General features: G+C 49.0%; 1 protein-coding gene across 3 annotated transcripts in view; it reads right to left on the bottom strand.

The window, feature by feature from the left end:
• Nucleotides 1–8,768, bottom strand: part of cica (capicua transcriptional repressor a) — a 35,918-nt gene extending 27,150 nt beyond the window's left edge. For all 3 annotated transcript variants that reach the window (XR_012957662.1, XM_076106335.1, XM_076106336.1), the window contains exons 1-2: nt 8,577–8,768; nt 1,406–5,112 (exon numbers count right to left, since the gene is read on the bottom strand). Coding sequence is in view for 2 of the 3 variants with exons in the window: in XM_076106335.1 (XP_075962450.1) it covers nt 1,406–4,888 (3,483 nt within the window). In the remaining variant the exon portion in view is untranslated. The remainder of the gene's footprint in view (nt 1–1,405; nt 5,113–8,576) is intronic.
• Nucleotides 8,769–12,696: the final 3,928 nt, after the last annotated feature.

The following is a 12,696-nucleotide window of genomic DNA, read 5'->3' as shown; positions in this document are numbered from 1 at the left end:
TATATTCTTGTCATCTTCTAATAAGAGAAATGTGTGTGCAGGGTATGGAGCCAAATCCAGGCCAATAGTTTTGATCATTTGAAAAAAACCTGAAACCTGAAAGTTCTTTGAAAAATACAGCAATGTATTCAAAATACAAATAAGTCAATGAAAAGGTTTTTTGTGTTGAATATAATTTTGATTCAGTTCTGGAATTTTTTTGAATAAAATATTTATTTTCATTTTTCACTTTCATATATATTTTGATATTCGAGGTAGACCACAACTTAAACCTTCAGGTTCAAATGTTTTTTCAAATGATCAGAACTGGCCTGGATTTGGCTCCATAGCATGGGCTTTATCTGTGGTTATTAAACCACTTGTTTCATCTCTATTCCTCTCTGTTAACATCATTGTTGGACAGTGAATTCATGTGTTAGGATTCTGATCATATTGGGCTCTTAGGTTTATTTTCTGTGGCTTCATTTCGGATGTGAGTGGGTACGTTTGCTCAAAAGCTTTGTTCTTTGTCTTGTAGTGGCGCTTCACATTACCGCTTTTAATAATCGCCACGGTCTCTGAACATATGAGACACACTGGTTTTAAACTGCCCGTGGGAAGAATGAACATTTAAGAGTCTGTCCATTCTTGGTTAAAGGCTCTGGCCTCGCCGACCACGTTTCTGTTTTTCGAGAACGCCATGGTCCGCCTATTTGTGACCCATCTTATAGAGATTATACATCGTCCAGGTTAGGATGTCAAAACTACATTCTGAATCAGTGTAAATAGACACTTTTGTAAGATCAGCATAATTTGACCAAATGGACTTCGATAGTAAATGGACTTGTATAACGCCTTTCTAGTCTTCCGACCACTCGCAGCACTTTACACTACATGCCATCATTCACCCATTCATACACTGACGGTAGGGACTACCATGCAAGGTGCCACCTGCCCATCAGGACATAACAAATTCACATTCACACCTATTCATAGACATATGGTGCAGCCTTCGGGAGCAATTTGGGGTTAAGTGTCTTGCCCAAGCACACTTTGACATGAATTGGATGCTTCCGATTGGAAGACAACCTCTGAGCAACAGCCGTGCCTGTTACCAACAGCAACTTACGCAACAAAAAGCATTTTAGGAATTTTAGGAACCACTCAAAATACATAATACTATTGAATTGATGTTCTTTATTTCTTAGGACCTCAGGCTCATGAAAGCCACCCACTTGTAGTAAGGTTGATTGATATGACATTATATGATGAAAAAAAGATACAACTTTGCTCTACCATTTCTTATATTATTATATATTTATATATATAATTATATTTTTATACCATGAAGACTTTATCCACATGGCCGATCCCTATGCTGCATGTGATCATATTACACAAAAACAGAACAAAATGACTAGCTTACCGAGCTGGAGGTGACCAGGACAAGAGTGGATGTAGGGTTGCGCAGGAGAACTGCACCGTTGGTGGTGGCCCCGTTGATAGGAACGGGGACCTGGAGGCCTGGGAGAGCTGTGTGTTGGGGCTGGCTGTGCTCTCTGGACCTGCTCCTCTCTCTCCTCCCCAATGGGCCATCAGAGAACTTAGCCAGGGGGACATCTGGGTTGCGGACAATGACTGGGGAATCACGGAGCGGCACAATGCGGCGTGGGGATGGTTCCAGGGGCAGCGGGGAGGGAGGGGTGGGAGAGACCAGCATGGGCGGAGGAGTGGAGGCAGCGGAGGATGGTGGCCTGCTGGTGGCGCTACGAGGCCGGGGAAAAGAAAGTGAGGAGGGGGTTGTGGGCTGACTATGGGGGGAGAGGACCCTGAAGGCGGCAGGGTTGTGGCCCAGGGTTGGGTCTCCCATCATGCCCACCAGCTGTTGTTGGTCAGGTTTGGTCTGGTAGTCCTGGATTGCAGGCAGCGGAGGGGGCGGGTAGGTGTCAAGCTTCCTTTTGCTAGGGCTCATGGGGACTGTGAAAGTGAGATTGGTCTGAAAAGTGGGCACAATCCCCGACAGGTGGCGCTCTCGGTCAACACCTGGTGTACCCATCTTAGTGCCGCTAAGCTGGCGATGACGGCGCGGAGTAAGTGAGGCAGGAGCAGTGATGGGGCTGAAATTGGCAGGGCGAAAGCCAAAGAGCGGAGAGGGTGAGGGTGATGGGGTGGGTGAGAAGGGCGACTGATTGGAGATAGGCGAGTATGAGGGTGTGCCTGAGCGGGAGCCCCCCAGGGAGACCAGCATGGTCGCTGCCTCACACTCATCAAAGTCAAAACGAGAGAGATCCTGGGGGAGCAGAGAGGGAAGGACCAGGCGAGGGCGGGAGTCTCCTCCACGGCTGCTGGCCTCGCTGCTTTCGCGCGATGTCTCATCCCAGTCAAACTCTGAGCTAGCTCTTCCACCACTCATTCGGAGGTCAGACGGCGTCAGGGTCCCTGTGCTGCTGGCTCCACCCCGTTCCCGGCTACCTCCACTGGCTTCCATCTCCTTGGTCCTCATTGAGAGGTGTCTGGAGCAGTATCCTCGGCGCTGGGACTCTTTTGAGCAGCCTTCCCTGGAGCACAACCTCCTCCACTGCTTCCCATTGAACTTCTTACGGATGCCTGTTGGCGTGCACACCACATCTCCCTTCTTGTACTTTTGCTGGGCAGCTGTCAGTGGGGTGCGGGAACGTGAGGAGGAGGAGGAGGATGAACCTGATCCAGATCCAACGCCACCACCAGCTCCTCCACTGGAAGAACATCCTCCTTGGGCCTTCTCTACTCTGGAGGAGGATGCGGTGGAAGAGGAGATGGGAGGGAGAGGGGGAAGCTGAGGGGTGATAATGACAGCTGCTGGGTCAAGGCCTAATAGGACAGGTGAAGGAGGGGGGTGGGGGTTCAAGGCCAGGTGAGTAGAGGGTACCCCAATGCCCCGCACCACAGAAAGGTGGGGATTGAGGTAGCCAGGCGGGGGCTTAGAGATGATGTGGCGGTGCAGGGGAAGTGCCATTTGTTTGGCCCCAGGTATGATCATTGGAAGCATGTTAAAGTGAGACACTTCCATGTCTTCTTCGGGGGTAAGTGGCATGTATGGGTGGTGTTGCTGCTGTTGTTGGTGCTGTTGCTGCTTCGCATTGTTCTCCCTTTCTTGCTCTCTTTCCATCTCTCTTTCCTGTATTCTCTGGAGGTCCCTCTCCCTCTCTAAGTCTTTCTCAATTTCCCACTCTCGGCCTGGAGCCAGGCTGAGGACTGAGGCTGGGGTGACTGGGGAGGTAATGCTGTGGCCTGATGTGGAGGAAACCGGGACCATACCTGGGTAGGGTATTCCCCTCCCCAACACTGACCCCACGCCGGGTGTCATCCCCCGGCTCAAACGACACACCTCCTGCTCCACATCTATCTCCTCCCTGTCCTCCCGTTCCATTTCCTTGTCTCTGACCCCCTCCTCTCCATCCCGTCCCCCTCCAGACGGCAGATCCAGGTCCCATGGTGGCACCAGAAGCCGGAGTGTTTGTCGGGAGACCCACACTGCCTGGGTCCCAACAGCTGTCCCTCTGCCATCCTCTTCCTCGTTCACGGAATCAGGTCTTTCCTCAGACAGCAGGACTCGGTAGCGGTTGGCCACCGCAGGGTGTGTGTCCACCTGGGTCACCACACCTTCTCGGTACCACTGCCACTGACCCTCGCTGCCTTCGTCATTTCCAAATGGTACGCAGACACGGGTGCCAATAGCTATTGGATGGACACCAGGCGGTGGGGCATCTAGGATAATGTCCACCACCCCTGGGGGGCCGTCATGTTGATACGGATAACGGCACAGCGTCTTCTCACCATTCAGTTGCACCTCCAGGCTTCCAAATTCACCGCTGACCTTACGCACCACTCCAGCCCGAAACACCAAGTCTGAAATCCCCCCCTCGTCCCTGCATTCGCCTTCTCCCTCTTCGTCACTTCTTCCCCTGAGCTGTCGAGCGAGGACACGCTGATTCTTCATTCCTTTGGCTAGGGCGTCAGACAGTGCATCAGGGAGACTGGGTAGTGCATGTGTAGACATCTGTGTGAGGGCGTGTGTGTCGCCGACTACCTCCAGGTCAGCTGAGTGCTCGCTGGCGGTGTCTGTAGAGGAGCAACGGGGTAGGAGGACGGGCGACGTTCGCTCCGCATCTCTTGCCCCTTCAACTCCTCCGGGCCTTTCCCTGTCCCCTGCCAGCGTCAGCGTAGGGGGTCCTGGGGAGCCGTCCTGAGGCCCCTCCCTGTCAGTGGTCCTGCTGTGAAAGTTGTCAATCAAGCTCCTGCTCTGACTGTTGCCATCAGGGTGAGAGACACAGATGTCTTTTCCTGAACCTGTTGACCCGTGGTTAATAACCCCACCACTAAGAGGAAGAGGCGGGGGTGTGCTGGAGGAAGGGTTGCTATGGTTACCAAGAGCAGACAAGCAGTGTTCAGAGGTGTACTTCTTCTTGGGGACACGGGCCTTGAAGGTGGCCGTTTTCCGGCTGGAGGCGGGGTTTGGGCTGTTGTTGGCGCTGGGTGTACTACTGTTACTACAACTACTACCACCACTGTCACTGTGGCTACTGCCGCTCACAGCTGACCTCCCTGGTCTATCATCCGAGGATGTCAAAAATTTCCCAGAATCCATCACAAGTGATACTGTCGTTTCTGACAGCGCTTCTCTGTGAAGACCCTGCCCCTCTGAAGTGTCCCGTGCTCTGATTGGGTCTGTCTGGGAGGACTCGGACTGTGAATTAGAAGAAAATGGGGAGGAGGGTGTTCGGTTTTGTGGGGATCTGCTTCTGTCTCTGCTCTCATCTGAGTCTCTCTTCTCCCCTCCTTCGGGGGCATCCCCCGCTCCGTGACGCTTCCCCCCTTTGGCCCGGGTGGAGGGAGGAGAGCGCCGGCCCTGCTTTTTTATCGGCTTCATCTTTTCATCTAGCTTGCCTTTTCTCTAAACAAGTCTTTTTATTTATTTATCCCAGAGATTCTCTTTGCTGTTCCTCTCTTGTTTTGCCTTGCTTTTTTTTTCTTCCTTCTTCCCCCTCCTTTTATATTATCTCTATTTTTTCTCCTCTGCCGGGGCCTCTCTCTCTCATCCTGTCTTGTCTTTGTTGCGCGACTTCGGCATTTGCCCACCTTATTCCAGAGACTCTAAAAGAAAGGGAACAGGGAGCGCAGGTTACTCATGTGGCTAACACGTTCAGAAATTCAAAAAGCCCATTCACCACGACAGATAGCTACCAACTGCATGGCTTTGAGTGCAAAAGTGACTGATTGAATCAAAAACAAACATCTGTGAAGACATTAAAGAGACATCAAAGTAATTCAAAATGAAAGCAAAGCAAAGTGGGACTTTATGATCACACAAAAATGATCATAAAAAATAACCAGTAATAACCAGTTAAATATGAACATTAATTCTAAAAAAAAGTATTCTGCGCTAAAAGATGCACCATCGTACTAGAGTAGTAATGAAAATGACTCATCTACAAATTCATTACACATTAATTCATTACATAACAGGTTCTACTCACATTACACAAGGCCTGCATCCATACCAGGTACATATTGAAAACAGGAGGCCATATTGTAGGGTAAACACTAAGTAGGCTCACAACACAGTATGGAAATAGTGAGGAGCACTTTGCAATTTGCCCAGACAAGCCTTTCTGCACACACACACACTCTCTCATACACACACACACACACACACACACACTACTTCTTGGCCGGGGCAGTAGAGGCGGGGGAATTCCTTGTTCGCTCGCATATTGAAACCCTTCTTTTCTCTCTCTCTCTCTGTGGCGACCTTTATCTATGTATTTCAAAGCAGAGTCAATCCGCCCCTACAAACTCCATTTCCTGTGGAAGACCATTACCTAACTTCCCGTTACTTTATTCCTCCTTCTCTCTCTTTGCTACTATTACACTTTCATTCTTATCCCCTGACTGTCTTCTCTCTTCGATATTGATTCCTACCTCTTCATCTCTCCTTTTCTCTCCTCTCCTTCCACTTAAGTCTCTATCCTCATTTTGTGCTGCAGTCACCCAGAAAAAGTCGTTCAGCATCGCTGCTAGCCATGCCAGAGTCATTCAGAATATCTCCCATTCCACAGCGAACTCATTCACACCTCTGCCCCCGTTTAGAAAGTAAAACAGATTGATTTTGCCGACTTGTTGAACGGGAGACTGTTGTCATTTAACTGGTTTGTTTTCCGTGTGGCTGATACGCGCGGGACTTGCCTCGGGTACTAGGTGCTGTGTGCTCTGCCTCGTTTCTTCCAACACAAGAGTCTCCACAGAGCTGCGAGTGCCAGAAAGACGTTAACAACACGCGTAAACGAGTGAGAATCAAACCCCCCCCCAACTGCTCTGTCGGCTTCTCTGAAAAATTCTCACTCCGATATTGACTGTGAAAATGTTCTGGATTGATGTCTATTATCCACCGCTATGTCTACTTGTCAGTGGCTGTTTGACTGTCTGTTAACTTCCATGTCTGCCTGTCTGTCCCCGTCTCTTCATCCATCCTCCAACCAGTCTCTTCCCCCTCCGTCTCTTTTCCCTTCTGTTGCCTCCCTGTTTGTCTGCGCATTCATTCAGGTCCTCTTAATATCTGCCACATCATATCGGCTAGAGAGAAATCCATTTTCAGAGATAAGTGCCGCCTGTCTCAAGGCCACACACACATACACACACACACACACACACACACACACACACAGCAAACATCTATGTGATGATAGTTAGGAGTGCAGACAGAGAGCCAGGGAGCTAATAGCAGTCACTGTGCTCTATGCAAATCCCTATTTAGGACAGACAGCCGTAGAGCAGCCACCATAAAATAATTTGGCAGCCGGCCTTACTTGGTCACGATAGAGGTATGCTACGTGTGTTTACTCAGTAGTGCGCCGTGTACAACAGCTGGTGTCAGAGTCATGGGCCTGGTGATAACAGCTTAAAGACAAACTGACGCAACTCACTTGCCCCGCAGTGTAACAAGGACCAAGGAAGCCCATATGGGAGCTATAGTAGGCCTCCTATGTTTCATGTGCAGCGATCAAAGCGGAGCGCTATCTGCTCATCGGGTATACACGACTTGCAGATTGGCGAGTTTGGCCATATTTTATTTGCAGAAACGGTGTTTACCTTCTCTTATACACAAATAAATGGTAGACATCGAGCTGACGCGAGACATGCGTGGTGACAAAAACTGGGCTACGACAAACTAATAACAGCTGAGGCGAAATGCAAAAGATTATAATATTGGATATTAAGTGTGTTAACTTGATCATGTTTATGATATAAAACTGCATATGCCCTCCACACATTGTTTTTGCCAACCTTGCCATACATTCACTATAATTCACTATCTAAAATTTGCCAGACCTTTCGGTCCTTTACGGTATGGTTTGACCTCCTGTAGAGATGCTAAATCTTTTTTTTTTAATGGTACATTTCTGACCCCGCGCCAAACTGCATATTCAAAAGTTTTGTAAATTGCAGAGCCCCTCTTTAAAAGTGTATAACAGGATCACTATGGTGCTTTATTAAGAAGAGGCCAGTATAAATGTATTCACCAGAGCAGAACAGCTTCTAACTTCTCCACACAAGGTGCAAAGCACAAGTTATAAAACTACAGGAGGTGATGTCGTCACCTCTGCTTTATCTGGATAGTACCGTGTATGTGTCAAGCCCTCGTAGTACCGCGAGTACTACCAGCTTTTACTCCACAACACAGCAGGCCGTGGCGTGCAGCGACCAGGCCTCAACTACACACACACACACACACACACACACACAGAGAGAGAGACACAAGGCCGCTTGGAAATCCTCAACTCACTGTCACCGGGAAATAACCGGTTTAACGGGCATATTAACCACTTAATACCGTGTAATACGGCCGCACTCCCCGTGTTGCGTGACAGCGTGAAAGGTGCCAAACAGATGAACGCGTTAACTTTGTCGATCCGCTCCACGGTCACAACACAACGACAAAACAGCGGACACAAGTCGGCCGTTTTGGCCCATCCGAAAGTGACAGTCGTCTGAAAGGGTAGCTAAAACTAGCCGGATAACTTTGTGGTGACCCTTGTCGTTATTTGCGTTATTGCGACCGAGATACAAAGAAGGGGAAAGTGTCAATGTGTGAACTAGTCCAAAGGAGAAGGCCCTCGAGCCGCTTCAAAAACACGTTAATTCAAACAGCCACGTTGATTCGTGGAAAAAAAGAGGAAGAAAATATGTAACACAGACAGAGGAGGAGGGAATGACAAGGGACTTTTCGAGGTTTCGATACAACGCAGGAGGAATAACAGTTGTTTCTAGGAAGTCCGACGGCAGTTATGGCGTTTAATTTATTTCTAGTGGAAAAGTTTCAAGCTCACTATGTCTATCGGCACCGCTCCCTTTTTTTTTTCGCAGAAGACACACAATCCGCCCTCCACTCCTCTCCGTGGGCTTTACCCACATAATCAGGAAAAAATATGCTGAACAGCTCAACTGCTAATACTGATTATGGCCACGGTAAACAAGAACAGCGATAGCGGCTCGGCGAGAGCACAACAAGCCCCACTGCAGTGCTGCAGGAGACAGATTTGTGGGCAGCTTATACTCACCCGAGCTAATGTAGCACCCCAGTGTGGTTCTCTGGTGAGTCCGCCGGGTAAAATAGGGCAGGTCGGCCGGTCGTCCGCAGCTGCCAATTAGCGGCGCTTCATGTTTCTCCGGCAAAGCAACTTAAAAGGAGGAAAAAACTACTGCCCCTGTACATTCTACACTACAGTCGCAAAATGGTGAATGAAGCCCCGAAGCCTTGACAACCAGCCCGCGCGGCCAATCGCGGGGCACGAACGCGTACAGTAGCCAATGGGATCTCGCGCAAGGGGAGCAGGGGCGGAGCCCCGCGTCAAAGTAAATTTGATCGGCGGCGCGCCGCGGCCAATCTGAGTGTGGGAAAACACAGAACAGCTGTTGGGAGAGCGAGGCTGCAGCGGCCAATGGGGCTCCTATGTGGGCATGTCTGCGACTTTGTCGGGCACGCAGGACGGGATTGAGATATTTCTCTCTCTCTTTCTTTCTTCATTCTTTTCATCCCCTCTTCATTTGTCTACAAACACGGGAAACGCGCGTAGACCGAGGAGACGGTGTCTGTCTTCTTCTTTTTTTAAACGGGTTAGACTTGTTTCGATAGAATAAACACACTGACGTGACATTATCAAATTTAATATAGATCAATATGTCATGTCCCAAGCTGTCTCGCGTATTATAACTACAGCTCACACTTTTATATCACAGCTTTAATAAGAGTAGACAACTCTCTGTGAGCTATCTATTCATCTGTATGCATGGCAGCGGCGTCTCCACTATGATCCATGTGAGCCACAGGTTGAGTGTAGTTTCAGGGGAACCGCAGAGAACACCAACTCCCAAATTCTCATGCTTTCTTCCTCTCCATCCCTCTCACAAACTCACAAACTCTCTCCCTCCCTCCCAGCTAATCAGAAGGCTCTCTACACAGCGCCTTCTACACGGCGTCCCTTAGTCCCGCCTTCCCCCGCCAATCAGGACAGCCGCTGGCTGGCTATACGTCACCGGAGCAGCATGTGATTGGCCGAGACGCCCGGGGTCTGCAGGCCAATGACCGAATGCTGCGGTGAGGTCATTAATGCTTGTTGCCATCAGCTTGGCCAAACAGGAAGAGTGAAACCCCAGTGAGTAAATTTGGTCCAAACATGGGATTATGGGTCCCAAGAGAGTGACCCACTTACACTGTGGGCCTTCCCTGCGCGTGCACACATTGCGCGCGTGCACACATTGCGCGCGTGCACACATTGCGCGCGTGCACACATTGCGCGCGTGCACACATTGCGCGCGTGCACAAGCAGGTACATGCTGTTACATGCTGTTACACACTGACGAAGAACAAGAGACAAACATGCAAACAGGCTGAGTTAGACACGCATGAGTGCTCAAACACAGACACACACACACACACACACACACACACAACACAGTGGCAATCCGCTGTTATTCCATAACACACTAATGGTGTGTGTGGATTGCTGTGTAGCAGTGCGACTCGCTGTTTCTATAGCTTACAGGCACAGATGGCGAGTTTGGTCAATGATGATACAGAGCTGGCTGGTTGCGGCAATGCAGTCTGCCTGGCACGCGCACACACACGCAAACGCACAGACAGGCGAGTGGGTACACTTGCCATAGTTACACACAACGGGGCGAACGCGTACAAGCCAGCACCTACACACACATAGCAGGCGCAGTGGAGTTATAACATGCCTTGGCGTTACATAAGCTGTGCGTGTGCTGGAGCGCACACACACAAACACACACACACACTGCGCCCAGCCCTGTGCAATCACACACACATATATATATATACACATTTTTGTGTATATCGTGCAGACTGTACAACCTCTTTGAGTATGCAAACATACAGACATGCACTGCTGCACATACGACAAAGTACAGTACGGGTTTATTATTAGTATTTAGTTTGCACATGAATGCACAGACACACAGCATTTCTGCATTTACTGTACACATTTCACGGCTGTAACACGAGCGACTTGTGATTCACACATCTGTGAGAATGCACCGCAAACACGAGCAGACATGTAAGTGCAGAGTGAGTGGGATCTCCAGACATCTCCCACACCCCCGATAGTGAAGCACTGCAGTGTCTGTCTCCCCTCTAACCGACTGTGCTCACTCACAGCAGACGAGCGTGCATTCGGTAAAATGTAGGGCGAGGGTGGCGAGCACACAACTTTCAAGGGGTGGCTGGTTTCGCGAGGCGCCCGCCGAGAGACATCAAAAGAGACCCGAGATCGAAGTCCTCGGGCGAGCTTTAGGATGAGACGGGGACATGAAAGTGCGAGGGAGACTTTGGTGGTAAAAGGCAGACGAGAGACAGGCGGTGAGTAGAGATTTGAAAGACAGGTAGATGGAGAGAGACAGACAGAAACAGAGAGAAATGGGCCAGAGAAGTAGACCGAGAGCTGCAGAAGTCAACCAGTTTGTGAATGAGTGCCACAAATCCGGCTGGGATTAGCACCTCTGAGCACTTTCTAAGAACGAGGCGGAGAGCCGCGGCTAAACCCCCCCTCAATCCCAGTCACTTTACACTCAATGCATTATGGCCACTTAACTGCTAAACAGCTCCAGGGACCCCTGCTCTGTACCTGACCCAGCACTCTTAACGCTCTCTAATTCAAGAGTGTGTGTTTAAAAAAAAAGAGAGAGAGAAAAAGAACAAATGGAGAGTGAGAGATGGACCAGATGAGTCCCAGCTCTACTCGTCTCCACCCCGGCCAACATTTCGAGGTTGAGTGTATGTGCAGTGGATTTAACAGCCTGCACCTGCGGCCAAAAATGAAATCTGAGATGAGTCACTAATAGCCAGTAATTAAAAATTAAAAATGTAATATCTTGGTGGTGTTAGATGAGTAGGCTGTGTCCGTACCTCACATCCGTTACAGCAACAATAACCTTTTTTCCTGCCACCGAGTTGCATTGGGCCAAATTTATATGGTACTATTGAATTACGCCTATCAGAAAAAAACCAACCAAAAAACAAAGATCGCCTTGAAAACCACAGGTCCACATCAAAAAAGGGATTCCATGCTACCAGATTTCACCGCGGTACATATGTATGCCTGGTGTGCACGAGAGGGTTCCGCACAGAACAGCCGTAATGGTATAAATCAGGCAGGAGGGGACCTTGAGGTGACACCTTCTGTTTCCCTGGTCAAGAATGAACTGTCGAGCTAAACATTTCAAAGTCAAGGTCCTGAAAGTGCTCACGAATCAGGGGAAGTCTGAACCTCTACATTTTTCATGGCAACTGAGCAAACGTAATCTACTGATGAGGACAGAGTGATACGGTCCAGAGCTCCAGAATAATACGGCAGTGGTGGAAGACTCACTCAGATTTTATACTCGAGTAAAAGTAGTAATAACGTCTATAAACAGATTCTGTATTCACATACATCTGTAGGCGACAGAACAAGATTTTGGCATTGAAAGTGTTCTGGATTCTGGTTTGTAGTCCGAGTAGTATCGACTAAACACGTTGGAGCAGGCTTTGGTTGAATGCAGGTCAAAACAGTCAAAAGAGGAGGAACACATTGGCCGCAATGCAATCTGGGAACCCACCGGCTATCGTCTGCCGATAATTTCGCTTTTTTATTGGTTTAAAATGAGCTTGTTAACTGGCTACTTACACGTCGTCTCTCAACTCCAACCTCGCTTCTCAAGTTGCTCATCGGACTGCTGAGAATGAGCAGCGCACTGACAAGGAAGTCTTGGCCCGGATATCATCTGGCTACACCAGAACCCCAGAAATATAGCCCCTCACCTCTAAAGGCTTATCTGTCATCCGACCGATATGTGATGGATTCCGAGATTGATAGGTTCCTCATCTGTCTGCGGCAGACATGGGTTGATTCAACCTAAATTTGTTCCTCGCACTCATTGGACCAAAGTTAGGCTTTTCAAAAGTTCTGACTATAATGACCCCTTTTATGAGAAATGTCATCAAACACCTGCAAACCATGTGCATATGTTTTGGTCAACGTGTTCTCTAACACGAGAGATGAGTGCGCCTGCAGTGCAGAACCTGTTTCGGCTCGTGGTTTGTTACTAAAAGAAGTGCTTTTGTTATGTAACGTATGCACGCGGCGTTAGTTAAGTGTGAAAGTTACCTGACAAAAGTAA

This window comes from Anarhichas minor, unplaced genomic scaffold (genome assembly GCF_050575085.1).
Source record: "Anarhichas minor isolate MPS153535 unplaced genomic scaffold, ASM5057508v1 ptg000033l, whole genome shotgun sequence".
NCBI classification, from domain to species: domain Eukaryota; kingdom Metazoa; phylum Chordata; class Actinopteri; order Perciformes; family Anarhichadidae; genus Anarhichas; species Anarhichas minor.
The sequence above is the reverse complement of the archived record's forward strand: the minus strand, read 5'-3'. Positions and strand labels throughout refer to the sequence as shown.